The 27,827-nt window shown below is 51.9% G+C and overlaps 7 protein-coding genes across 7 annotated transcripts; 5 read left to right on the forward strand and 2 right to left on the reverse strand.

Annotated features, from left to right (window-relative positions):
• Window positions 1-5,851: 5,851 nt before the first annotated feature.
• BO70DRAFT_61918 (uncharacterized protein) lies at window positions 5,852-6,491 on the reverse strand. Its single transcript, XM_025548594.1, has 2 exons — window positions 6,478-6,491; window positions 5,852-6,372 (listed from the first exon to the last, which is right to left on the reverse strand). Exon 2 carries the CDS (start codon window positions 6,234-6,236, stop codon window positions 5,901-5,903), a length of 336 nt encoding a protein of 111 aa, XP_025398259.1. The 5' UTR covers window positions 6,237-6,372; window positions 6,478-6,491; the 3' UTR covers window positions 5,852-5,900.
• Window positions 6,492-7,643: 1,152 nt separating this feature from the next.
• On the forward strand, window positions 7,644-9,523 carry BO70DRAFT_61930 (copper fist DNA-binding domain-containing protein). Its single transcript, XM_025548595.1, has 3 exons — window positions 7,644-7,871; window positions 7,937-8,110; window positions 8,166-9,523. Exons 1-3 carry the CDS (start codon window positions 7,796-7,798, stop codon window positions 9,509-9,511), a joined length of 1,596 nt encoding a protein of 531 aa, XP_025398260.1. The 5' UTR covers window positions 7,644-7,795; the 3' UTR covers window positions 9,512-9,523.
• Window positions 9,524-10,499: 976 nt separating this feature from the next.
• Window positions 10,500-12,975, forward strand: BO70DRAFT_388137 (uncharacterized protein; the record flags this gene model as incomplete). The annotated part of the gene is made up of 5 exons (XM_025545963.1): window positions 10,500-10,536; window positions 12,001-12,132; window positions 12,277-12,354; window positions 12,467-12,516; window positions 12,568-12,975. 5 exons carry the CDS (start codon window positions 10,500-10,502, stop codon window positions 12,787-12,789), a joined length of 519 nt encoding a protein of 172 aa, XP_025398261.1. The 3' UTR covers window positions 12,790-12,975.
• Window positions 12,976-14,035: 1,060 nt separating this feature from the next.
• BO70DRAFT_397562 (uncharacterized protein) lies at window positions 14,036-15,681 on the reverse strand (the record flags this gene model as incomplete). The annotated part of the gene is made up of 3 exons (XM_025546714.1): window positions 14,036-14,058; window positions 14,192-15,327; window positions 15,380-15,681. The coding sequence occupies 3 exons, from the start codon at window positions 15,679-15,681 to the stop codon at window positions 14,036-14,038; spliced, it is 1,461 nt and encodes a 486-aa protein (XP_025398262.1).
• A 1,962-nt stretch (window positions 15,682-17,643) lies between these two features.
• Window positions 17,644-18,760, forward strand: BO70DRAFT_61978 (GPI anchored serine-threonine rich family protein). Its single transcript, XM_025548596.1, has 5 exons — window positions 17,644-17,793; window positions 17,847-17,925; window positions 17,984-18,115; window positions 18,184-18,287; window positions 18,394-18,760. The coding sequence occupies exons 1-5, from the start codon at window positions 17,739-17,741 to the stop codon at window positions 18,537-18,539; spliced, it is 516 nt and encodes a 171-aa protein (XP_025398263.1). The 5' UTR covers window positions 17,644-17,738; the 3' UTR covers window positions 18,540-18,760.
• Window positions 18,761-20,869: 2,109 nt separating this feature from the next.
• On the forward strand, window positions 20,870-22,476 carry BO70DRAFT_338854 (SYLF and SH3 domain-containing protein). The gene is made up of 4 exons (XM_025541222.1): window positions 20,870-20,970; window positions 21,050-21,153; window positions 21,217-22,289; window positions 22,347-22,476. Exons 1-4 carry the CDS (start codon window positions 20,928-20,930, stop codon window positions 22,366-22,368), a joined length of 1,242 nt encoding a protein of 413 aa, XP_025398264.1. The 5' UTR covers window positions 20,870-20,927; the 3' UTR covers window positions 22,369-22,476.
• Window positions 22,477-24,422: 1,946 nt separating this feature from the next.
• On the forward strand, window positions 24,423-27,635 carry BO70DRAFT_62209 (putative telomere silencing protein Zds1). The gene is made up of 3 exons (XM_025548597.1): window positions 24,423-24,621; window positions 24,855-27,224; window positions 27,277-27,635. Exons 1-3 carry the CDS (start codon window positions 24,616-24,618, stop codon window positions 27,490-27,492), a joined length of 2,592 nt encoding a protein of 863 aa, XP_025398265.1. The 5' UTR covers window positions 24,423-24,615; the 3' UTR covers window positions 27,493-27,635.
• Window positions 27,636-27,827: the final 192 nt, after the last annotated feature.

Below are 27,827 nucleotides of genomic sequence, written 5' to 3' on the forward strand. Positions count from 1 at the left end.
GTGTTGAAGGACGGAAGACGCGCGAACAGCAGGCAAGGTTTTACAGGCTAAAATTACCTGGGCGGGGAGACATTTTGAAGGGGTTAGCGCCGAAGGCCGTCGCCGACGAGCAGGTCTCAGCAAACATGGTCGCGCGACCGAATTGCAGGAATTCCATCGCACCGAATCTGATGTCGATTCGGGTTGACGAGGATATAGTTTCATATTGGGATGATCGCGCCGACGCGGAGGCCCGGCCTTTTGTTTCTGCGTCCAGCGACGGATTAATACTATTTCCCTCCTGCCCACCGGCCCAGACTCGACCATTCATTCATTCATCCCCTCCTCCTTTGCCCCAGGGAGACTGGACGTCGGGCGCCTCGATTCGATCGTTTCCATTTTGATCCTCGGGGTCCCTGGAGTTGTTTCTTCCTCGCCTCCGCAACTCCCTGGCCTGGTATATGAGGCGATTGACTGCAGTCGTGGAGTCGTGGATTCGCCCTCAACCCGCGATCGTTCCCTGGGGGGCAGATGAAGTAACCAGCCCTTTACATGCTACGTGCGGAGTACATTGTCTCTGAAAGAACTCGTCCAGCGTTGACTCAGCTGTCATTGTTACCTATCGTCCAGGCTGTCGAGTTGATCCTTTCAATATCAAGTGCAACTTCATGTGAGCTCACGTGAGAGTGCGCTGTATGACATCTGTCCTCCCCGAACAACTTTCGAAATAAATACTTTTTCTCCGGGACCATCAAAATAACATCCTTTCCCTAGATTTGATGGGTTTGGACATACATATTGTCCCGCATGTCACGATCCTCCACGTGCATGGCAAGCTTCCACCAGGATCCTGAAGTCTCCCAGCGACCGGCTTAATTTGGGGCACTGCATTAGCCTGCTTCCTTCTAGGTGGCCACAAAGCAGCATTGACGTGGAATCCTACAAATATGTTCACTCTCTTCCATGTCAGCGAACTATCGAGCTAACGGTGTATCCGAAATTCCAGCTGCACCCCTTCACCTCCACGGCATACCGATGTCAGACTCTAATGGCTAGTCAAGGCGTTCCCGAGGCATACTCTCCTCCAGAGTCTCTTCATATACTAAGCGTTTAGATTTGCCTTATCTGCACGAGTAAAATCCATGATCCCAGTGTCTCGTTGGCAATTTATGTGAGCTGTTGGTGAAAGAGCGACATGTTCTAGACATGCTCCGTAGTGCAGGCGCCTCAGTTCCAACGCAGTTCAAGCGGTTTCAAGCGGTTGGAATCTAATAAACCATGCTTGTCGCCTTAATTGACTATAGTACTGAATATATTGCAGCCCCCAACAGCGGAAGATGCAGTTCATTTCAACTGCAAGTGGCCCTTATAGGTAGCAGACCAGTTGGCCTCGTTGTTGCTTTTCGCTTGCCAACCAGCCGCAACGTGCCAACAAGGCATCTGCAGAGGCTTAGCCCAACAACCATTAGCCTAGTAGCCACCACCCCCAGCCATTTTCCACCGGACAATTGCCAAATGGCTCGTAGTTTCGGCCACGCATATTCGCGCATCTGAGTTTAATATCCTAAGGCGTATTTCAAGGCAGCTCCTAGCGCGCCTAACACCAACATCCACAATACCTTAGTACTTACTTACAGCAGACAGATACGGGGTAGATACGGTACAAAGCCATTGTACCGAGTACACACTAGATACTACATAGATACCTGGGTAATATCACCGATCGACTAACGATTCCCCCTGCATGGGTGGTTCCTCGAGGAACCAGCGTCGAAAAGACGCTAATCAGCAAATGCCTGAGGTCTCGAATGGTCTGTATGGAGTACTTCCTTCTTAGCACCGCCGTCGCAATAGATAGATACTCCAGTCTCCGGAGCACAAAGGCATTTATAGCCGGTGACCCAGACGAACTAAGTCCATAGTACGGAGTAGTATCATACTATCCATCCATCTACCCCATTATTTATCATTTGTTGCCCCCCTCTTGCCCCGTTACCGGACTCTTCAAGATTTCAAGCCTCATCAGCTAGGTAAATTTCTTTCTTATCTGTCTATCTCTCCAGAAGAACCGCCATGATCCCGTTTCCATCCCAACCAGCAAACGTAGCTTCATTTTTTCCCTCCACATCGCGGGCACGGTCCGTTGGCTGGGGCTGACCGGCGCGCAGTAGGCTGAAACCGGCCCACCCGGTGCCGCCGGCACGGTGTTGTAACTTGTGTGACTCTGCTGAGCCGGGCTTCTAGGTAAATAGCATTTAGAGATAGATACGACGGAGTACTCCGTAGTATCTATCGAACTAGTCCCAACCCCTAGGAGCATCGTTCAGCTACCTGGATATTAAACTGTTGCAAACAAAGCAAAGAACTGATGTTACTTACTGCATTTCATCATCGCCGATGACCGATCGATTTAGTACTCTAGTAGACGGGTTTGTTGATTTTTGCTCGATGGCTTGCAGAGGAAAACCCGGACGGGGGAGTGAATAGTTCAGCCACAGCACCGAGGATTGGTCGGGGCGGGCTGAACTAGACACTATCTGGGGAATCAATAATGGAGGGGGAGAGAGTGAGAGTCCGTGATGAGGATCCACCAGACGAGGGAAGTCAAGCCTGCCACTAAGGATGGGGATGCTAACTACTGTGAGGTTGGCTCCGTCGGCTGGTTGTATTATAGCGAACGGACTACGCCGAGAAGGGGACCACGTCCCCGTACACCTTGGTATTATTGATTCAGTTGCGCGCTGCTGCGCTTTCGTACTGTCGGGACGGGGTGGGGGTATTTTTTTTTGCGACGTGCAGACAGCTGGAGGGTATCATTTTTATGGAAGGGTTAAGGGAGGTTATTGAATTACTGGTGACATTATGATTCTTTTTTATTATTCTGTTAGTATTTGGTGAGATGTAGCATTTAGTATGGACAGAGTGAATGCGAAGGTTGATCCCCCTCAAGCCAGCCACAGGCAAAGGAAAAGATACGCGTTCACAATGGCGAGATATCCGACTCCCAGATATCAGTGGCTAGGAGACGCCTCTTGATATTCTTTTACTAAATATTAGGCATTGGTTATGGCAAATGTTTCCATATCCAGACTGGGACTTCACACGTTCAACACTATCTAGTGCTATCATAGGAACAGCACCAGCTGGCAAGGGGTTGAAGGAAGATCGTACAACGCCTACCAGAAGGTCAGGGTGATCCCTGTGTTCTGTCATTGATGAGCACTGGAAAATGGCGGTCTCCAAACTGGATAGCCATTGCAGGCACAGATGATTGACATCAGTTTGATACACAGGGATTGGGAAACTTTGAAACAAGCTTTTGGAGCAGCTGTCGCTCTTCTCCCAGTAAACAGACATGAATGAGACGATCAACAGAGGGATAGTATGTATCATCTGTTGTTCTTGTTTCATGTGCGCAAGCCTTCTGGAAGAGAGCATGAGAATGCTGGACTATGTTGGAAATGGGTCTGCAGCCATGCGGTGGATAAAACACGGCATGCTGATGAGCGTGCGAGTCACTAGGCGTGCACGCATAAATGTTGTGGGTAATCTGGGGGGATCAGCCCAGCAAGGAGGGTCGACAGGGTTGCTGAAGCTGGTTTTGTCGAAGTGAGGATGTGAGAAAGGATACCAGTGGACATGGCTGCTTCAGCATTTGTGTTTCGGAGTGTGGCGGCGCGTCCATCTCTGTTTGATTCACCGATAATTGAAGAAGCGAAGTCCTGTGTAACTCGCAGGTTTAGTATCCAAGTTTGAGTTGTAGATAGATCGAGAAATCCATATATCGAACCTGCTATTTCCTCGGGTATTTGGGCAACAGCTATCGGCCCAACCAACTTATCAAGCCCACTGCATTCAGCAACTATGATCAATAGTGGCCAGTACCAAGAGTATCCGATTTCTGAGCTCCCCCAGATGATGCAGCCCCCCTGTAGACTAGTCCACAGGTTTGTGGTTATCGGTGAGATAACCAGCATATTGTGATGTTTCAAGAGACAATGATGTATGGAAGAGAAATCAAGACAAGAGCCTAGACCGTCAGTCTCATTAGCAGCACGCTGTTTTCTGTACTCCATACAATCAGAGATTGTTTCAACGTTGACTGGAGGTCGAGCACTCAGAGTTCAGACACCATGTAACTCTACACTAGCTCATCCCCCGCCCTATCATCGACGTTCCCGGGGTGTTGGCGTTTCAGTTTCTTGATTGTTGGCTAGAATGCTTCTACTGCGAAGCGCTGGGGTCGCTCACAGGCGATCGATCCCCCCCTCGATCCGGCAAACCAGGTAACCTGCATCAGCCATCCAGGTCGGGTGTATGTACTTACTTCATGTACTTCCTGCGGAGGGAAAGTACGCAGAGAGAAGAAGGCTCAGAGCGGCCGAGGACCGCAGCCGTCTATTCGCGGGCTGACGCCGAGGGGGCGCGCAGGCCCACCTGTGGGCGACTGGCCGTATACCCAGAGGGTGTTAGAGCGGTCGAGGGAGCAGGGCGAAGCTCACCAGGGCGGGCAGGGCCCCCGAAGGGACCCGACTCCTCCTCCGGCGCAGGCGCCTCTATTGGCGGGCAGAACATCCACCAGCGCTGCCGTAGATCAGGCCCCGCCGCATGACCGACCGTCAAAAGCGCTGCAATTGCCCCGAAGGAGAAGCTGTGACGCCATCCCGCAGACTCGAACGACCCGTGATTTTACGATGCGATCTGAGTCCTAGGGGCACAAAGTAGCATCTAGTTGATCGGTCGTCGGTGATGTAAACGTGGTTCCTAGCGGAAAGAGGTATCCTTTTCCCTGATTCCTGATAGGCCTTGTTCCCTTTTGGCGAAAAAAGAAAGCAGGGCTGATATTCTCAATGGTCGGCAAGGTCCACGTTGATGATCAGACGGATGGACCGCCCATTCAACTGACAGCCTCTTTCACAATAGTAAGGTAATTCGACACGCCCTTTCAGACCGATACCATACCGTACATCTCCATTACACCGCGATTACACATCGACCCTGAGTCCGAGGTCTGGTCCCGTCCCTCTTCTGTCTGGCCTCGAGGGGAGGTTACCACTGTGCAAGCCAGTGACACTGCAGCAAGAACGGGATCACCGACTCGATCCCCTGCTCAGAGGCAAGAATCAATGATCTTCCCGTGTGCACAAATGCCCGGAGTGCGGAGTACAGGCACAGGGACAGGAACCTGGTACATAGTAGTAGTCAGGGCACATGCATGACAATGAACCACTGCTGGCACACAGACTCCAAGGTCTTGGTTCAACCCATGGGGTCAACCATGGTAAAAATCCAAGTGCCTGCCCATTCGCATCTCCTCAGTCCTCATGCCCAGCCATCAGCGCATGAGTGGCTGGAAGACAAAGGTCCTCGCTGCATAGAAGTCTCGAAATTGGTTTTCTAGAACCTTTGGCTGGTTCGAGTGTGTGGTCAATTCCCACTGGGTGGCTATCCGATGGCTCTCCATCCCAAGTTACTCTGCCTTCCCAAGGCAGCAGGCATTAGCCCCAGCAATTATTGGCTCGGAACACACGACGCGGATCATACAACGCCTGCTGACGCTAAAAATTTTCCCGAAATAACTATCATCCATGCACCACATAGTCGCCAGTCGCCTAGCATTGCTGTCTCTTTCTTTCTTTCTTTCTTCCTTTCTCTCACTCTCCCTCAAGTTGCGTATTGTCCACGCTATCTTGGACGGCCGGTCTCGGAAAATCTCAGGCCAACCAAGGCAGGTTGGTCATTAGTCACCGGGCCGGTTGTTCTGCCCCAGAATTTTCGTAACAGGATCCATCGGGCCCCGACAGAGTTTGGTTCGTCTCCATGAAGCCTCCAGACCGGCACTAAAGGCTGCATTTCAGGCCCCTCAGCACTCTGGAGTTGGAACCCTAACCTAAGACCTAAGGACAGTTCACTCCAACTCTCTAACCACTTCCAGCCGACCTAAGCAAGTTCAGTGGGCTGGTCTGGCGTGAGGCGCGGCTAACCGACTCAACGCTCAAAGGGATTACGTCCCACTTGTAGATAAGGACGGGAAGGAGGAGAGAAGAGAGAGCAAGCGGACGGAAGGAAGGCCGGAAGAATGGCCCACGAAAGCTGCTACGTCGTCGGAGATCCCTTGCATTGATACGTCCAAGTTTCGAATTTTGAGATCTCAATGGCAACCGAAATGCTTGGTAGGGTACGGTACGGTACGCCTTCAGACCTGCGTGGGTGGTGGTGGTAGCGGCGGTGCGCGCTGCGCACAAAGCACAAAGCATCAGCACCCTGACTGCATGCTTGTCGGTAAGGTACCTTGCTCTGGACAGGCAATTTTCCCAGCGGCAGCAGACACTGATGGGGACTAGTCATTGATGCATGTAGGTAGGACGCGAATACCTAATGATGGATGCGTTACTGTTTTCGACACCCAGGATGAAGATCCAGGGGCAAGGCAACCGATTCGTAAGGGTGTGCAGAGATCGGGGGATAGCCACAGGGCTGACATGGAGGATCGCATACCTGTTCCTTGGCAGTAAAATTGGGTACAGTATTTGTGTGTGACAGCCTTGTTCCCCCAGCCCAGCACGAGGCTCGTTTAACAGGGGAGCCGTACTCCGTACCCTGGAATTGTCCGTAGGCTGTGGAGTGTGGTAGGGTCTTGTCAGAGATGCGTCTCAGGTATGAATGGGAGATGCAAAGATGTGTCAAAAATTTGTCAGATCGGGTCAAAGTCCATGTAACTATGTATCGAACTATCTATTCATCCATCCATCCATCTATCCATCTATCGACCAGAGGGGGGGGGGAGAGAGAGATGCCTGCCTGAGATGGATGATGGATGTCCGATCGATAAAACCAAACCTGGGCGGGAAGAGGTGTGGATTGTGGAGTCCTGCCCGCGTAATGGTACGGACGGTAACGGACCTGGTCACGGCGATACGTACCAGATCCAGTTCGCAGTGGGCACCTCGTCCGGCTCGGCAGAGGGACCAGCTGCGCCACTCCCTTGCGGCCGCCGAGTTGTTCCACTCGCCGCCCCCTCGACCCTCGCCGAAACCCAAACGACCGACTGCCTACTTCTTCCCGCTCCCCTCCCGCCTTTTCCCTCCTGCTCTTTTCCTCTTCCTTTCCTCTCTTCCTTTTCACAGGGTTACGGTTGCAACTCTGCCCCGACATCGATCGCTCTTCTCCTTCATCTTGGCCGCCACAGCCGGTATTTGGTGTCCTGTCTCACGGCCGGCGCCAAACGGTGCGTAGGCTTTGGCCCCCTCCCCCTCCCTCCCTCCCCCCCCCAATATCCTCTCTTAATTTCTTCTCCTTGGGTTTCTGTATGTTCCTGTTGGGCCTATTCTGTTCTGGATCGACTACCCACCTCCGTCCTTAATACCTGGGTACTACATTGTGAACCTCGCTCGCCTACTTTACTTTCCCCGCCGGTACTGGCTTCCTGGCTGCCAATCGACCGGCAGCCTGGCCACCTGGTGACCTCAGTTGCGATTCGACCTTTTACAGGTGAAACGGCGTTTCTGTGACTTCGTTCGGTGCATTGGGATATTCGCTGAAGATACCCCTGCTTTGTTGGAGTTCTCCTTGGTTTCTGTCGGTCCGATCTTCCCGACGGACCACACACCTATACCCTCGAATTCTCGCCTTGACGGCCTTTTCGTTTTCCCCCGACAGGTCTTCCTGTTCGGCTTGACCCATCCAAAAAAAATACAAACAAATACAAAATCGGCAGAGGGTTGTGAGACTTCTCTGCTACCGCTCTATTCACAACCGACTTTCATATTTTTATCGTCGCGAATCGTCGCATGTTCCTGTCCCAGTAACCGCGGCGATGCTCATCGATGGCGAGAAGTGGGCTTGTGAAGCTTGCGTCCGGGGTCACCGCGTCAGCAGCTGTCACCACAGTGGTATGTGGAGGAACCCCTCGTGTTCGGGCTGAGATATCGAGCCGCAATCGCTAACGTTGCTGCAGACCGCCCCTTGACCCACATCAATAAAAAAGGCCGCCCAGTCTCCCAATGCGCCCACTGTCGCGGCCTGCGCAAGTCACGGACAACCCACACGAAGTGCGAGTGTGGTGACAAGAAAAAGACCAGCCACAAGAATGAATTAGATCCCCACGCTGCGGAAAAGAGGGATCTCAAGCGTGAGCATGATGGTGATGGCATACTGGTTCATTGTTTCTGATGTGGATTTTACAGAGGACTCGCATTCGAGATGTGGCTGCACTCATGGACAGCGCTGTACCTGTGCGCTGAAGAAGGAACCCCATTTGGATACCGTTCCGGAGACCGGCCTTCCTCCACCCCCGCCTGCGGCGCTTTTGGATCAGCCCAAGAAGCCGCAGCTGACCTCGACAAAATCGGAAAGTACTTTGACGATTTTCCGAGATGGTCACCACAAGCCGGCCCACAAGCACAACGATATGGCTCACAAATGTGGTTTGCCCTACACGATACCCCGTTCTCATACCATTCATTCGACCTCCGATGTGGCCCGCCGATCCGTTGACCACCTGCCTTTGGCCCAGTCGACTATGATGGGTGAAGGTCTTGCCAGCCAGCAGCCTGCAGAACAGTCGCCCACCCGCGGGCTACATCGGCGTGTCAAATCCGAACATGGATCTCCAGAGAGTGCCCCCGTCATGCCGCCGGACAATATTTCGACGACCGTTACTCCACTCGACCTCTCGTCCTTTTTCCCTCAGGTCCAGCCGCTGGACAAGCCCAGCGACGTGGGCGTCCCCGAACCCGCCTCGATGCCTATGGCGAAGACGCCCCTGGACGACATTGTGACCGCTGGGCTACCTCTGGATGTGTCCTCGTTCTCTTCTTTTCCAACCACGGCGACATCCCCCGTCAATTGCCTTGCGTTCCAAGATCCTTACAAGGAACCCTTCTTTACGTCACCGGAGGGCGACATGTCTCTTGGTTCCGCGCCGTTCAGCGCTCCGCCAGTCGACTGGTCGAGCTTTCCTCTGTACGCCTCGGATGTCCCGACCGCGACCAGCACTCAAGCACCCTCCTACGCAAGCTTTGATTACAACTCGATGGCTCCTGGATTCCCGGCCCCGAGTTCTTCGGGAGATATATCGGAAGCGGATGAGTTCGCCCCGATTCCCGGCTTGGGGCGTACGGGGAGCGATCTGCACGACCTCAACAGTGTCAGCGAAGGCTCCGACATCGATCATTTCCGCCTGAGCTCCGCCTCGTCTTTCATTGGTCTGCCTCAGGCGCAGCTCCTGTCGTCTAACAACCTGGACTCGATCGATATTGACGACTTTCTCAAGTCCGCCAATGAGTCGACAGCTGCTCTGGAACATCAACTGCAGGCCAACATGGGCATGGAAGCCAAGCCTCTTCCGTCCCAGGACGCCTTTGCTCTCCCAAATACCGAAGCCTTCAAGCCCGCGACCACGCCGACCGCAAGCATGCCGATGGCGACGTCCCCGACGGAGCCCGTTTGGCCCGTGACGCTTTACGACCCAAACGCGCAGTCCATGGACGACAACGGCAACAACTTTTTCGTGCCCCCATGGGTGCAATAAGGCCCTGATGGGGTGCGACTTGCTCTATAGCTTTGCGGTCTGTTGCGGCACCTTACCACCACCTCCACACCGTCTGAGTGACGACAACCACGTCTTCACGACCTTGATGAGAGATGATGATAAATGCCCTGATTTATCCTTGTTCCATTTAGCAGTCCGAGAGTGACACAAAACTATAGCATTCAATTTATAAAGATTACGTGTTCCAGCCGCGTGCCCCATGTGTACATTTCTTCCCCTTCGTATCCTTTTCTTGTTCACCCGATGCGAGCGATTGTGGGTTTCCTCCATGCGTACACACTAGATAGACGATAGAGCCAGGTTGCCGCAGGATTCTTTGCCTGAATATAGACAGCGGGTCATTTTCGAGCCATGACAGCAGTTGTGGGGACTTGAAGATTCCGATCCGCAGTGGATCAATCAATGGCAATACTGAATACAGGGGCTGAGTCTGGAACTGAAGTGAGGCCCGGAAGGGTTACGTCAACTGCAGATGGACGCCTGAAGTGAAGAACCGGATAGTACCACGATGACTCCCTACATAAGCGGAGCACAACCAGTATCTATTAGTTACAGTCCCGTCACTCGGTTACCTAACTAACACATCGACCACATCGGGCTCCAGCCAGCCAGCCGCTAAGCCAGGACCTACTAGTCCGTAGTTTGGACCGTAATCCCGTGCCATCCCGTCTCATCCCATCGCGTCGCATCCCATCGCTTCCATCCATGCATGTGGCGGTGAGCAAGGCAGCCCAAGTCCGGCGGTGTGGTTGGACCCCAGCCAGGCACGTCCTGAAAATCCCACCCCATCATCTGATCCTCCGAGTTTGTCTGTGGTTTAGTCTAGTCGATGTATGTATGTACCTATGTCCCGGAATAGTAGTGCGGAGTAAATATTTTATTTATTTATTTTTTTTTTTTCTTTTTTTTGATATTTAATGATAGTGCTCCGTACCGGTCGGTAGTGTTCGGTTCAGCCAGGACCACCATGCATACCCGTCCCCCCCCCCTCTATGTAGTACTATGTATGTCCATATAAGTAGTAAGGTACTCCGTACTACTACTTACCTACCTGTATAGGCACCTACATACATACATAGTCCCACCTAGCACAGTATCATGTATGTAGGTGGAATACTCCGTATTATACCAGTAAACACAGCACAACACAGCACAGCACAGCACCGCCTGCATCATCTCGGTGAACAGTAGTAGTAGTAGCAGTAGCAGTAGTATCTAACAAACAGTTAATAGTACTAAATAGTACCCAAGTAACCAACCACACCCCCATATGTCCAATCCGTCTACCACTTCCTATCTGGGTAGGTAGTAGCCTTGTATTCACCGTTAAGTAGCATTATACCCAAGTAGGTAGTAGTTAGACAGTAGACAGTAGACAGTAGACAGTAGGTTAAATAGAATCCAAATCCAGTCTTCTGTTACACAACACCAACCACTCTTTCCCCCTTCCACCCATACCATCATGGACATTCTGACAGACTGTGCTCCGTACCTCCTGCATCACCTAAACCAGCGCGCAACGCACACCCCATAGCATTTCTCCTCCACAGGAAGCCCTCCCTTGCTGTGCTGTGCTGTGCTGTGCTGTGCTGACCTCTCCCCCGGTTCCTCATCCCAATTCACCCCACGGCTATCATATCACAGAGTTCGGACCAAAGCCAAGTCCCAACAAGCCTTACGAGGGAAAGCTTGTCGATTATCCTTTGCATGAACTTTCGGGGGTCGCGCATGCGGATGGACTGTGCGGGTTGTGTATTTATCTGAGTTTTGTAGAAGATGGGTTGGTGTTGTTTGGTTATGGAGAAAGGAGGATAGATAAGTAATTAAGTTCGTTAGTTATATGGGATTTATTTCCTGGGTGGATGGAGTTGGAGGTTTTGATGGTGTTGGTTTGGATTGTGCTTATTTTAGTACTGTGGTTGTGGCTGCTATGTGTATTCTGTACTCCGTATTATTGCGCTTGAATTTGTGTCTATAGCCCGGACGGAGATCTTGTATTGGTTTAAGTACCTACGTATCTATCTGTACCTGATGCTGGCTGGCATTTTATCTTCGCTTACTTACAGTCATCAGCCTTCTTTATATGAGCAGAAGATTAGTCAATTCCCCTTGAGGGATAGAAGAGATATGACCCCGTCAGGCTTGACATGATCACCTGTGCCTGTATTACTGGGCATTTGAGGGCAGTTAGCATCCCATTATAGAGAGCACGAGATTTATCACCCCCCCCCCCCCCCGGACAATGGAACATGGTCTATGTTATTCATGAGTGGTTTTGATGGTGGCGAGAATCCTTATATGGGACAACCTGAGTTCCGATGAGCAATTCCTAGGCGAGTGGAGAATACTCAGTAAGTCATATCTTCCAAATAAGTTGCTAGGTGGATTCCCTATGCTGACCTTCTCTCAGTGTTTATGATTACTGTTAGCTGTGCCATGATGCCATACTCTAACGATTACGCTTCTAGATAATTCTACATATGACACCCATTCAACCCAGTTCGTTCTGATCCTCGAGGAACTCCAAGTCCCCTACGTCATCAAGTCATTCAAGTTCGACGACGTGAAGAAGCCCCCCTTCATCAACATCAACCCCAACGGTCGAGTTCCAGACACGTCTCCTGCAACCCCTCAATCTTTCATCCCATTCACAAAAACGTAACGTATAACAATCGTTGATCCAAACACCAACCTAACTTTCTGGGAGTCAGGCGCCATAATCCAGTACCTGGAAGAGGTATAAGACACGGAGAAGAAGCTGACCTACGACACCCTCAGCGAAAGACACTTACTCAACCAATACCTCCATTTTCAGATGAGTGGTCAGGGGCCATAATATGGCCAATGCGGCTGGATTGTCCCCCTTCCCTCTTCTCAAAGTCCCACACCCACACATCCCCCCAACCCCCCTCTCACCCCACCATAGGTTGAAAGTCCTCCACGCCGAGAAAATCACCTCCGCCGTCGACCGCTACGTCAATGAAGTCCATTGAGTCCTGGGTGTTCTCAACACCATCCTCAAAGGCAAGACATAGCTCGTCAGGGACAAATGCACGTTCCAGGACCTAGCCTTCCAGCCCTGGAACGATCGCGTCAACATATCGCTTGGTCTTCCGCCTTGCGAAGACCCCCTAGAGCCGTATCCCAAGGTCCAGGCGTGGCATCGGCGCATGGAGGTGCGTCAGAGGCTGATGGATGACCAGGAATTGCAGGTGAATGGGATGCCGAAGGGCGTTACCAATATTAAGGAGTATTAGGAGTTCACAGCGGCGCGGGAGCAGGAGCAGGGGCAGGAGAAGCCGTGATAAATTGGCGGCCTGTGTTAGACATGCGGACGGTAACTACTTTGCATTGTTTCGTTTTGTCGGTTGGGCGAGGCTGGGGATCAGAAAACATATTATTTACTCGAAATGCATGCCGAGTTCAATGGTGGTGCAATGCTGGATGAGGAGTCGAGAGAATGGAGATATGCGGCAAACAACAATAACTGCGGGAGGGAGTCGGGACCCCCACACACACACACCGCGCGGGCTGAGGCTCACTCTCAAAACCCTGTGACCCCACCCGGACTCTCTCCGCCTCCTCGATCTGGACAGCCGACATATACCTATATAACTACTTATCGCCGGCAGACCTATCTATCTCTTACCGCCTACCCCACGTTGAGATCATCTTCCTGCCTGAATATCCAGGCTGAAAGCACAGCCTGCCTATATCAATGTGCCAAGTCCAACATCCAGATAACCGGTACACAATAGATACGTATACTCAAGATACCTGGAGACAGGTTGAGGTGGAATCTTAGATTGTGTCAAGGGACAAAGTTTTCTCAAATCCGTAGTACTTATTTTTGTTCTTTCCTCCTGAGAAAAAATATATATATATGATATAGTACCTTAGCACTAGAGTACTTGTTCTGGCACGCCCATTTTACATGATCACCTTTTAAGAAACTAACTTACAACCCAAAGTTCTGTTAGCCAAATAAAATTGTCAAATTAAGCATTTAAATTATAGTACTATCCAAGAGATAGAACTGAATAATTCTTGCCATGAGTAGTAGTAACTAACTACCTACCGAGATACCTTTCAACAAACACATCAATCAAGAGTCAAGACTTCATATAACTCCCAAGAAAAGCACAAATCCAACCTTACTACTATCTCCATAGGTTCCGATGCGTACGGGACTTCAAAGGGAAAAAAAGAGACAAGAAAAAAAAAAGAAGGAAAGTTACGCGTCATCCGAGACACCAAACGGATATGGAATCCGGAATCCAGGAATCCCCTGTTTAAACTCCCACGAGCCAGGGGCACGAATGTAGGAGTGAACATCGGATTAGGATCTACCATTGCGTGAATTGCGACCACGACTTCGGGGCCATTGGTTCATGAATGGCAAAGACAGAGTAGGATCTATTGGCGATCGTATTGCGGAATTGGGGGGGGGGGGGGATATCAGGTAGTTCCTGACGCGTGTAGAATATTGGAATACGGAGACGTTTACAGAGATATTTGGACCAGGTCTAGGACTTCTATTAAAAAAAAAGAAATGTGAATAATTCATTAATATTAATGGGTTGCGAGGGCGTGATAAGAAGGCGCCATCTATCTTGAATTGCTGATCGAGTAACAGCCAAGTAGGTGTGGGTGTAAGACATGTCGTTTCCTTAGAATCCGTGCATCGGAGAGTGCGTAAAGGGACCGTGGGTAGATCCGGAGCCGGGGTAGCTGCCTCCAGTAGAGGGGACCTTGCTCTTAGAGAATGCATTTCCAGTCGCGGGTCCTTGGCCTCCAGAAAGCCCAGCTCCGGTCGAGGGTCCTTGGCTGCCAGAAAGCCCAGCTCCGGTCGAGGGTCCTTGGCTGCCAGAAAGCCCAGCTCCAGTCGAAGGTCCTTTGCTTCCCGAGAGTCCTCCCTGGCTGCCAGAAAGCCCAGCTCCGGTCGAGGGTCCTTGGCTGCCAGAAAGCCCAGCTCCGGTCGAAGGTCCTTTGCTTCCAGAAAGGACGGCTCCAGTCGAGGGTCCCTGGCTGCCAGAAAGACCAGCTCCGGTCGAGGGTCCTTTGCTTCCAGAAAGTCCGGCTCCAGTCGACGGTCCCTGGCTGCCAGAAAGCCCAGCTCCAGTCGAAGGTCCTTTGCTTCCAGAAAGGACGGCTCCAGTCGAGGGTCCCTGGCTGCCAGAAAGACCAGCTCCAGTCGAAGGTCCTTTGCTTCCCGAGAGTCCTCCCTGGCTGCCAGAAAGCCCAGCTCCGGTCGAGGGTCCTTGGCTGCCAGAAAGCCCAGCTCCGGTCGAAGGTCCTTTGCTTCCAGAAAGGACGGCTCCAGTCGAGGGTCCCTGGCTGCCAGAAAGACCAGCTCCAGTCGAGGGTCCTTTGTTTCCAGAAAGTCCAGTTCCAGTAGAAGGGCCAGTAGAAGATCCATAGGCAGGATAGCTAGCACCGGTGGAGGGACCAGCGGCAAACCCAGAGCCCGGGAAACTGGATCCAGTAGAAGGTCCTTGGCTGCCAGAAAATCCAGTCCCAGTAGAGGGACCCGCGGAAGATCCAGAACCAGGGAATTGGCTGCCCTGCGATTGTCCACCTGCGGCAAATCCCGTACCAGGTGCAGGTCCTGCACTTCCAGTGCCAAATGACTGACCAGCTTGGGGAAGTCCCTGAGAGCCAGCAGCTTGACCAATAGACGGGGAGGCCGTGGAGCCCTGAGGTCCAGTGGAGGCACCAGCATGTCCAGTGCCAGGAGCTTGAACTTGACCGGCAGGAGGGTAGGCCGTAGAGCCCTGAGCACCCGCAAATCCGCCCTGAGGAGCGTTCACAGGGGCCCCAGAAGGCCGGGAAGAAAGCTCGCCAAACGAAGGCACATTGGTTTGCTGAGGCTGAGTAGCCGGGGGCCCACTGAATTGTTTGCTCGGACTAGCTGCCATCGCCTGGTTGATTCCGTGGACAGCGGCGGAAGTCTGGGCATGTTCGGGCTTTGCATGAGGGGAGGCGGAACCACTTGGGCGGGCATGAGAAGGCCAGCTGGATGTCCAGGGTTTGGCACTATAGCTCGGTGTAGGCGCTTCGATGCCTCTTTCTCCGTGCGCGTTGCGGACAGGGGCGGCCAGGACAGACCCGCAGAAACTAAGAATGATGGTCGCAGTTTGGAGCTTCATGGTGGATGACACTGGCCTGTGATTTGAAGGATAGACTAAACCAGGTCCGACGGAGCGAAAATCAATGCAAATAGAAAGACGAAAGGAAAGATACAAGTAGAATAGGGAAGAGGATTGTGTTTATATTTTGCAAAATGCATACGCAATGAATTTCCAGGTTGCACAAACATACATAGCTCACCTATTGTCGATCAGGCTCAATTAGTGAAAGCCCATAATCAAAGGCAATGCAATCAACTGATTGGTATGAAGCACATTCGATCTGTTGATACCCCTTCCAACGTTTCCTGCGGCCCGTTCGGGGCAATGCTTGGAAGAACGAGGAATTCTGGGAGCCACCCGATGTTCTGCAGTTGCCTTTCATGGAGCCCACAGACATTGGAATGTATCGTTGATAAGTTGCGCATCGCTTTTAAAGGCGAAACTGGTCTAAAAAGGAGTCAGCATTCAACAAAGCCTAACAGCTATCTGTTGATGATTCAAACAATATGTATTATCACACTTCTCATGTCTGTTCAGCTCGGATCGAGAACCCCATGCTAGTAGATAATTTGAGTTATATGAGAGATGCGTCTACTCGTGCATTCAAATCTGGGTTGTCCCTCGCGGCTATCGGAATGTATAGCACAGGATGTGCTCCATCCCTAGATTCTTGGGAAGAGGCTTCCGGTGTACGTGTTGGCTGAAGACCACTTCGTTTCTTTCAAGACTGCCTTGACTCGCTCACCAAATATAGGACAGTTCCCATCGAGTCAAGCTCCGAGGGGATTCGAGCGATAACAAAAATAGCTTAAAAACGTGGTCCACCCGTAGTCCAAGGGTTGTTCCTCCGTAACCCCCAGAGCAATACCGAGGTAGAAAGGGTTTGCATGATGAGAAGGATGTAGGAGGATTTCGAAACACGGGCAAATGCCAATTCAAAGAACATAAGAGCGATACCTCGGGTGCTTTGTTAGTCGAGATCATCAAGGTATAGAGCTAGGTCCACCTCAGTCGGGCGTACCGGGATGTCCTTCAAACGAGAAACGGATTAGTTACCAGCAAGCCATCTTCTCGTAGGCTCTCCAGGCCGCGACAGCTCACCACAGTCCGTCTCTTGTAGAAGCATTACCATTGGCGAGGTGTAGCCAGTCGAGGCCAGAGTGTGCCATATTGGAGACTTGTGACTTGGCTAAGTTGGGGCGACAGCATAACTTGGTCGGCATACCGGCCACAGGTCGAGTGAGAGGCTACCATTGACCAAGCCCACAGAGGCGTTGGCTGTAGTAGTGGAGTTGGTGCTTCGGAGGGTGAAGAGGTGAAGGAGTGAAGAGGGGAAGGCGCGAAGAAGTCGCGGCGGTGCTGCACGTGCGCGCGTCGGGCGTACAGCTGCTTCGTCACCTCCCAATTCGCCTCTACTTCTTCGCCTCGATATCCCGGCTTAGACATGCCGCTGTTTCTGATACTCCGTATACCTGACGCGTCGACCGGTTTCCATGCTCTAGGTAGATCCCCAGACCAAGATATCGCGGAAGGCTAAAAGCAATAGCTGAATTTATTGCGCCGCCGCTATATGACCTGTCGAATGGTGCTACCAAGCCTCGGTCTGTTTCCCAAGGAACAGCCGTCACAGCTAGGTAAGTGGTGTCGCTCGATTTGATAACGCTAGTGGATTCGGTGCTGACCTGGCTCGCTGTTTGATGTCACACCACAGCAGAGAAAACTTAGCCGTACCTTGCCTTATCCATGGAACAACTGCCGTCTGTTGTATTGGCCAGCCTTCTGCTCGCATCCGAAAATCTGAATCGGGGGTCTGTGCTGGCGAGCTCGCTTCTACTGCAGCCAGAGTAAGATAGGAGATCAAAACGCGACCCAAACAGGCAGGCATCAACCGCGATGGACCCTTGCGATAAGGTGTCTCGTTGCGGTGTAGGTATGGTCAACCGGTGCGATTATAAAGTCCCTCAAGCCAGTCCGTCTATCTTCCAGATTTCTTCCAGTCAGTAAACACGTTCGCTGCTTGTCTTTGTTAGTTTCTTTAAGATTTTACCCTCGCTTGTTGAACTTGGACAATCAAGATGCGTTTCCTCAATATTATTATCTCTATTATGGCCTTTGCTGCTTCGGCTCTAGGTATAAATCTTGACGGCTTAATAGCTTCTTCTCGTGCTAACGTTCTTTCTCAGCCCTTACCATCACCCAGCCCCGAACTAACGATCAGGTGGACTTTAGCAAGCCCTACACTATCAAGTGGACTACCGCTGGGTAGGTAATTATATCTTATATATTGTTATTAATAGAGCTGACTGTGTTCTCGTACCAGATCCGACCCAACCGAGTTCAGTCTTGTACTAGTTAATATGAACAGCCAGCCTAGTGTTAGCAAGAATATCGGCAATGTGAAGACCTCAGCGAACGAATATACTATTAATAAAATCACAGGGATCCCGGTTGCGTAAGCTTTCTATGATTACGCCATTGGTCATAATATCAGAATCTAGTTCTAACTACTTATATATATAGTTTTGGCTACCAATTCAATGCCATCTCCAACACCACGACGAACACCGGAATCCTAAGCCAGTCCTCGCAGTTTAATGTGACTGCGGTTGGCAAGGTCGAGACAAGTAAGAACTACTTCCCGCCCCTGTACCAAGCACTGTTCCCTCCAGCTCCAGAGCAAAGATTTGAGCCAAGCAATTATCTAACTAAATCATCTTCCCCTACCTACAGCCACTTCTAGTACTACCAGCGCCACCCAGACCGCAGCTGCCGCGACCTCCTCGTCCGCAGGATCTGCCTCGATCCCGCTTTCGATTTCCGGCCCCATTGCCGTCGTCGGCGCGCTCGCGATACGCTCTCTCGCCGTTCTCCTGTAAGCATGAATCAGCATCAGGTACGGTACGATCAAAAAGTTGAGGGCCCGAATCAAAACCGATCTCCGACAAGACCGATTCCCGCCTCCCCCAGTCCCTAATAAACTCCCATCCATCAACCCCCCATTTTCCTCTCCATTGTCTATGTTTTTTTCTTAGTCATTACCGTCTCTAGCTACAGATTCTACAACTTCCCGAGACCCATAGGTGGAAGAGCTAGCTATGTATCTCTATAAAATTGCTTTTCATCGTTTTGAATACGATGAATATTAGCTGAGTCATAGTAGTAGATATACCTATAAACTACTTAACTAACTTTAGTTGTATATGCAACACTGCAATAGCTTATGGATACGATCTACTGCTGCTGCTGAACGAGTCCGGAGAATTGTAAACTCTATGGCCAGAGACGGTACATTAGAATCCAGACACGCAATATGCAGAACCTCTATCACGAACAAGATCCACACTACTACCTCTGTGCAGGAGAAGTATTGCCGCGCGCACACTGAATTCACTAGTCCCGTGTCCTCGCATCAGATGTGTCATGTTGGGGTGCGAGTACCACTGCCGAGTAACATCACTGTCACTGTCACCGCCGCCAGCCGTATACCAATGCTAGTGGTGCTACATGACTATCAGGTTTACCGGTAGGTGGTTGGATTGTGAATTGGGCGGACGGGGAAGGATCGTCCAGACAGTGAGGTTTGTAGTAATGTAGCTGCCTGCGTTAGGTAAGTAGGTATCTACCTAGCTTAATACGTACTTGGCTGTCTGATTACATACCTACCTACCGTAGGTGACTTGGTCTTCATACTGCGCACTTTGACAGATTTTCTACCTCCTTTGTAGCCGTGCCGCAGCACGGAAGGCTTAGTTAATTATCGATGGTATATTGCTCTGTCTAATCCACATCTATGAGTAAGAGGTTATGGGCCATTCCCGATATGAGCCTAGGGTCTAGTGATGGTGGAGAGAAATTTTGTCAGTAATACCTACGTGGTAGTTTAGGGACTGTAGTAGTCTTTGGGCCGAGCCTCTGGCAAGAGAGGCATATAATGTCGTTATAACTAGCGCGGGACTATATCCGCGGATTTTTCAAAAACAGATATGAATAATCGCATGGTTTCATTTCCCTATAATCATACATAGATGCGCACTACTTGATGAAGGCCCCATCATGGGCACACCTGACTTGAAGCATTTATGGCCAATTGGCCATACAGTAACATAGATGATTGATCAAACTTATATATATCTGTCATATGATCTTACGCATAGCCAGTGCAAGCATGTTCATAGTATAGCAGTTGCTGCCTGGTGTGCGACAATAAGAGTTAAGGGTATACTTATTCCTAGCTACTTAAAAGTATATGTACTATATAGGGTTGCGCTAGACCAACACCCCCTCTCGGTTGACGAACACCCCCTTGGTTTGGCTGCCTTTAAGTAGCTTAGCCTCTTCGTAAGCTAACCGTATTGGATACAATGTGCATAGCTTTATGATGATAAAAGTTTATAAGCATAATATATAGTGTAATAAACATTAAATTAAGGTAAACAGGCTGTTTACATAGTGGCAGGCTACACATACGCTAATCCAGACAAGATTAGCCAAATAGCTCTGTTGACATCATGTGACCGTACTAAGGCCTTCTGGGCCAGGGGTGTGGCTGTGAACCAAAGGGGGTGTTGGTTGAACGCGACGATTGAAAAATCACTTTTGCCTGATGGCCGCAATGGCCTGCCGTAGAAATAATTGTCGGAGCCTCGGCAGTGGCTGTGCTGTCCTGGTGGCCTCAGGCCGCCCGCCTGCCTCTTGATTCGCACCGGAATTCGGGCAGAGAAAGGCTGCCCAGGGGATGGCACTGAACTGACGTGATCGAAATTTAAGATAGTGATCAGGCACAGAGTGAAAATGCTGGTCGAGGTGCATAGCCACAGCTATCTAGCCAGTACTACTACCTAGTAGTATTAGGCTCCCCTCCCTGTACTGAGGTAGTATTACAAGTCTCTCTTTGTCCGGCCACGGAAGGCGCCCACCTCCTCTTCCTGTTCACCACCACAATCCAGGTTATAGGCTTTGAGCTTCCATGAGTCACGGAACCATATCATTTATATCTTTCCTAGGACCAAACTAGAGGGCAGATTAATTCACCAACCATACGACGAGGGGCTGCTGTGTTGGTGCGGCGCCAATAGGAATCCTTATCGTCTGCGAACCACCATCGGTGTCAGCCGTCATCTGGTTCCACTTCCGGTCGCTCCCATAGAGACGAACAACCGTTGCAGAGCATCTTACAATCAACATCCTCTCAACCCCCCCCCCCCCCCTCCTCTGTGCCTCTTTCCCCTCCCTTTCCTTCCTTTGTTCCGACGAGCACCCTCAAGATGCCTCTCGGAATTCACAATCCCTTGCCCTCATCCTTAGGAAGTATGTTGCGCCCGCTCTTATCCCAGTTTCCCCGCAATTCCTTGACAGGTGGTTCAAGCTGCGACTAACACACAGACAGGCGAATGTAAGAAGGCTGGCAAAATCCTCGCATCCTTTGTCGATCCACGACAATCTTTTGGCCCCGATAAAGTCATCCCTCCGGAAATTCTGGCCAATGCTAAGGTGAGTTGCAAGTCCATATCGTAGACGTGTTGTCGCACCGCCACTGATCGCTTCTTCCGTTAGGGTCTCGCTGTCCTCACCGTCCTGAAAGCTGGATTCCTCGGCTCTGCGCGATTCGGTTCCGGAGTGGTGGTCGCCCGACTGGCCGACGGGACCTGGTCTGCTCCATCGGCCATCGCAACGGCTGGCGCCGGGTTTGGAGGACAAATTGGATTTGAGTTAACGGACTTCGTCTTCATCCTAAACGATGCCGCTGCCGTTCGGACTTTTTCGCAGGTGGGCACCCTGACGCTCGGTGGAAACGTTTCGATCGCTGCTGGACCGATCGGGCGAAACGCAGAAGCCGCCGGTGCGGCAAGTACAAAGGGTGTGGCGGCCGTGTTCTCATACTCGAAAACCAAGGGTCTTTTTGCTGGTGTCAGTCTAGAGGGTAGTATGTTGGTGGAACGGAAGGATGCGAACGAGAAAATGTACAACAGTCGGGTGTCGGCGCGCCAGCTCCTTAGCGGAAGCATTCGCCCTCCGCCGTCTACGGATGCCCTCCTGCGTGTGCTGAACTCGCGGGCCTTCTATGGCAACTCTCGGGCGGGCGAAGCAATGTACAACGACATCCCTGTCTACGATGACAGCCATGATGATGTGGTCTGGGAGGGCCGCCGGGGCGACGCTTACGGGGAAGGAACCCGGCGCGATCGCACAGGTCGCAATGGCTCGGGCTCGGACGACTACGAGTACCGGGATCGACCACGTCGTGCGAACTCATGGGCTGACGATATTTACGACCGCCCTGCCGGAGGGCTGAGCCGTTCCTCGACTACTCGGAACAGCGTCCGCAATGACACCCCCGACTCTTACGGCCGCAGCCGGAGCAACACCACGCCCATCGATGAAGACTACGTTTACTCTGACCGCAAACCCACCCGACCCACGGCTCCCAAACCGGTCTTTGGGCAGCGAACAGGAGCGGCTCCAGCTCTGCGCCAGGACCAGGCCATTGCACTGTACTCGTTTGATGCGGATCAACAGGGTGACTTGGGGTTCAAGAAAGGCGACATCATCACCATCCTCAAACGGACCGAGAAGAAGGAGGACTGGTGGACGGGTCGGATTGGGGACCGGGTTGGCATTTTCCCCAGGTAAGCAATCCTTCGTTCCCCCTCTTTGGCTTCGTAAGGCTAATGAATGGCAATCAGCAACTATGTCGACGCTGCTTAAATATCCCAGGTGCCCTAGCCTTATTACGCGGAATGATATTTGATGACGCCAGCGTCCATTTTCCTTTGATCATTTGTTACGGGCGCTTTTCTTCCTGCATCCTGCCCCCTTTTTTTTTTTTTTTTTTTTTTTTTTTTTTGGCGCGTCAGTTTGGCTGTTAGAATGGAAGGCTACCCCTCTTTGTGGCCGTGGGATCGACCGGTTGATTGGATAAGTTTTAGGTCACCGTCTTTATCCAAGGAAAGCTACCCGCTGCTTGGCTGCGATGCTTCCATCCCTTGCAAGGGATGAGGGATGATGGATGGGCTGGGACATTTAGGACAAAGGAACGGGCGGCTGCCGATGAAATGTCCGGGGGATTGTTTGTCAGTTCCACCGTGCAGACAGGGACAGTGGGACCCCCATGTATGTATGGGGTACCCTGCTCATGCCTTGTGCCTTGTATGTACATTCTTCAGAAGACATAGCGTACACCGAATTCAACAAAGACCCGGTCTCTTGGGCCACTGGATCATTGGACGCAACCCCTCCGCAATGCCCCCGGCTGCCATCAGATGAGGCCGACCTGGCCAATCGAGGCCAGAAATAGATGGCACGAGGCTCGCACAGGTCTCACGCGAAAAGAAGGAGGGAGGCTGATGCAACACGAACCACCTGAAATGCAATAGACTTACTTTGTTGAACTGAGTCGTGTGGAGGTCGGAGGAAGAATAGCATTCCTGGCATCTTAGATCACCAACCTGTCTACTCTGTAGTCCAATACGAGACCGAGGCTGGGGCAGAAACCCCAGTAGCTGGATCTTACAAGGCATTCTGACTGGTGTAGATAGATGCAGTGTGGAGTACCCACCACAATACAGTCCAAAGATGCTTGCTTTCATGAGGGGCGGGATCCTTGTCGATCCACGTATTAGCCAGGCTGCGAGAATCATGGTGAGCATCAAAGACAAATAACAGCAGAGTTGGTGCCATAAATAAAGGATGGTGTAAGGTTGCAGTGTACGGAGTGTATGCATACGCTTATTGTGTGTCCATTGTGTGTTTGTGTGTGTGTGTGTGTGTTTATTCTTGACCCCCTATTTTTACCTTTACCTTTCAGTGTGAAAGGCTCATTCGATGATATCCTCTTTTTGGGGTGGGTGTGCAGCCGCCTGAGGTGCCGATGACCCGTAAGGAAAAGGGATGAGCCTGTGAGCCTATAAGGGCTCCCTTAGTACCTACTGCAGTGGAGCAATCCCTCGTTTGCACACAAAAAGCTACCTTGACACTACAATGTTACTTATGTAGCAGTAGACCCTGCCGAACTGAAATAAGATCATCCAGAGACCGTGCCACTGACCATCGCTGTCGACCAGCAGCACGGGGTAACGCTGATCAGCAGCGATCGATCGCCTGCGCAGAGGGCAGAGAGTTATCCAGTAGTTGCACGTAGATAGCCGTGTAGAAAAACATTATGGATGGGGATTGATCAGCAGTGCAGTGGAGCGCTGACTAAGAGGGCGGTGCGTCCTGCCCAAGATCCATGGCCAACGTCGGGAACTGATGCTTCCTTTTGTATACTCCTGACGAACCCCCTCCAGCCCTTCGCGGAGACCAGGAACAGACCAGGAACCCCGGCTCGGCCCCTCCATGGTGTTTTGACGGCTATCCCAATGCTCCAGGCGCCCATCTCGGTCGCTGACTCGCCCTCAAACACATCTGTTGCGGTGCTGCCGTGGTGGTGATCGGTGCAGTCCGCCCATCTCGGCCAGACCAACCCGCCAGCCAACCACAGCGGCCTCCTTCTCCGTCTCGTCCACTCTCCAAGTCCTCAGGTCCTCCTACTTGCTCCAGGCTCCGTGCTGTGATTTCCATTCTCATCTCATCTTCTACCACGCCCACCTCCTATTCTTCCTCCTCCTCCGTCGCCGCCCTTTCAGCCTCGTCGTTCGTTCCTCCGAGTCCTTCCCTCCCTCCCCTCTCCCCTCCTCTCGATCGACCCCGTCCCGATCGATCGCCAGAACCCCCCCCATCTTCGGTCGCCGGATGCCTAACCGTCATCGTCCTCCTTTCGTTCCTCGCAATACCTGGCTGGCTACTCCTCTCTGTCGACGTCTTTCCCCCGCTTCCATGATTCCATGACTACCTCTTGTCCTCGTTGTCTTACGGCCCTGGTGGTACATTGACCCCCTCTCCACCAGGCGACTTTCCTGATCATTAGTCCACCTCGGGACGTCCTCCTGTCCGATCCCCGGTCCTTTCGCTCTCATGCAGGTGCGTCGCTCTCTTTTATAACCGCGTTCCATCAAATTTCTCCCCCCCACCTGTTCCTTTCTTCTTCGACCTTTGGATGTGGCCTCCCGTGCCCCCCGGCATTTGCTCGGTTCCCAACCTATCCGTTTGTCAGGAGGAAATTGCCAGTTTGAGCGATGGACTGTGGAACCCCGACCCCTGTTTCAATTGTATAATTCCAGGCCACTCTCTGATCACATCGCCGTTAGTTTCAGGCTTCACCGAGCCCCTCTGAGCCAGGCGGGGGATATGGGTCGCGAAGAGGCCATGTGCCTCAATTGTCAATCAGTGACCCGAGTCACCATGTCACCGAGGCGATTGGCCATATGTACGATGACGACTACGACAAGCGGGATTCCCGACGCCTCAGCTTCATATCCTCCCCGTTGAGCGAATCGATCACCATCATCCCCTCGAACCTCGCCGGCTGCGAAGCCCCTACCTCCCCACAGTCTGTACAAATCCAGAACCACCTCAGTGAGCTCAATCACCGACCTACCAACGGGCAGTCATGGTCGCACGGAGCCAGGTCTGTTGAAAGCAGCCCGACGTCCCCCGTGTCGACCACCTCGCCCGGATCTACCGATACAGCTACCACCTCATTCCCCTTGAACGATATCGACTACGAATCCGACCCTGCCGCCGTAGCACAAGAACTGAGTAACTTGGCCGCCATTAGGCGGATGTCCATGGATGTTGCTGCTACTGGAGACCCCGATCTGCCGAGCTTCTCTGTCCCCTCCATCGCACCCTCTCCCTCCGCAGATGAAAATGACGCTTCACGACTGTTTTGGGTTCCGGCTCGGTTACACCCGGAACTTGCCCCCAAGGAGTTCAAATCCTTTCTCGAGAGCAAGACGGACCAGATTAAGCGCAAATCTGGTGATTACTCCGCCCTAGGTCCGGAACGCGAAGGATCGATTGGGAGCCTAAGGCGAAAGAAGTCCATGCTATCCAGGCAAATTGACACATCACAGGGTTATACGGATGGTGCGGAGCGGCTCGAGCGCAAACGGTCACAATCACAACGTGAATCTCCAGCTTCCCCGGGCCCGAATCTACATGAGTTAGAGACGATAGTCGACGATGTCAAGCCCCGAGCAACTAGCGCATCATCCATTCTCAATGGCATTCAGCAGCTTGGAATCTCCGCCGATGATGATAGACCGATCCTCCCCCCTGCACCGCCGGGTCACAGTCTAAGACGTTCGACACGAACCCAGTATAGGAAGGCTGGAAGTCTGAAGAAGGGCGAAAAGGCACCGTATTCCAAGCGCATGGCGAAGGGTTCTGATCCAAGTGAACCGCTTCCATCGTCCGGCGGCCAAACGAATCTCACGCGGGTGTCAACTGATCCTACCCCCAGTGTAACACGAGCTCAAGCCTTGGCTAAGTCGGGACAGGGCGCACCGCAGGCCCCTAGCACGACAGCCAGCTCCACTAGCAACTCAGCCGTAGATCAGTCACAGTCAGCGACTGATCGTCCCTTGGATCCAGCCTCATCGGATACTTCGAACAGGGCAGGTGCACCTGCACACTCGCGTCAATGGCACTCGCGCATCAGTTCCAACGGACGGTCAACTTTGAACGTTCCACCTCCAGAGCAGCAAATCCCAGAGATCGTGGAGACGCCACCTCCCGAAACTACTGTTACGCCTCCTGCTCCGACTCCCCAACCGGTCATTCCACCGAAAGCACCCGTAATCCAGGATAAAACGCAGGAACGCAGCTCGAGCAAACGATCAGCACACAGTCGGACGCATGCGAAAGACACCACACCCACACTCAATGAATTTGCCAATTCTCCACCAGCTCTTCCTGGCAATAGCAATCGGACCGACAACCTTTCATATATCCCAACATTTTCGGATGATCGTAAATCGGACACCAAAGACTCCAAGGAATCAAAGAAGTCGAAGGACAAGAAGGATTCGGAAGGTGGCCGCAAGTCGAGCTGGCACTGGCTGCTGGGTACCGACGACAAGGATAAGGACAAGGAAAAGAAAAAGGAGAAGGATAGTGATTCCAAGAAGCTCAAGGCGAAGTTGGTGGACAAGGTACACGAAACGACACACTCCGCACCATCATCGAATGACACTGCTAGCCAGCGAGGGCGCGAAAGCCTTGTGCTGGATCGGCTGGACCCGAAGCTGGAGGATGAGCGCCGAAAAGACAACGGACGACGGACATCTGGGGAAGCAAAGAAAGACAAAGAGTCAGGGTTATTCTCCTCCATCTTCGGGGGTGGTCGAAAGAAAAGCGGTGGCGACAGCGGCCATCACCATAAGAAGAGCGCATCCCGGAACCTGTCGCCCGACCCGCCAGTCCGGGAGCTTCGTCCGGACGTTGACTATGCTTGGACTCGATTTTCGATTTTGGAAGAAAGAGCCATTTACCGGATGGCTCACATAAAACTTGCGAATCCTCGACGTGCGCTGTACTCGCAGGTCCTGCTCAGTAACTTCATGTACTCCTACTTGGCCAAAGTCCAGCAAATGCATCCGCATATGATGTTGGCCACGTCAGCGGCGCAGAGGCAGCAGAGGCAGCAGGAAGAGTATCAGCAATACCAGAGATATCAGGAGGTGAGTCTCTTTCGGCACTGGATGTTGTTGCCGCTGCTAACCGTCGATTTAGTCTCAGGAGCAACAACAATATGCCGATAGTTCCTACGACGATCCTCAAATGTACGAATATAACGATGATCAACAGGACCCCTACCATTCCCAATCGCATGGTAGCAAAGGTGGCTATGAGAACGGGAATGCATATGGCCCGGGACACTATCAGTATGATCATTCATCGTTTGGCGATGATGTCCAGCTTGATGACGACGACGATGACATGTGGTGAAGGGGAAGAAAATGAGGGACCCTTCTCTTGCCGTTGGTTTCATTGCAGCGCACTAAATACCCCTGCTTTGCCAAGTCCGGTCAGTTCTCGAACTATGTACACTGATATTAGCCTTTCCTTCTTGCGTCACCCTTCCATTCTCTCTTTCCGTCGGTGGCCATTTTCCATTTTTCATGCACAGGGAAGACCAGGGTATGCCATGGAAGCCAGCTACCCGGTGCCCCTTGGTTCACACTTGCACACTATTGTGTCGTCTCTATATAGTGGTCGTTTGAATAGTCCACGATGACCGGGTGGGGCCTGAGAAGACGACTTCTTGCCTTGGATTTTTGTTC

The sequence above is a fragment of the Aspergillus heteromorphus genome, assembly GCF_003184545.1.
Source record: "Aspergillus heteromorphus CBS 117.55 chromosome Unknown BO70scaffold_17, whole genome shotgun sequence".
Taxonomy (NCBI): domain Eukaryota; kingdom Fungi; phylum Ascomycota; class Eurotiomycetes; order Eurotiales; family Aspergillaceae; genus Aspergillus; species Aspergillus heteromorphus.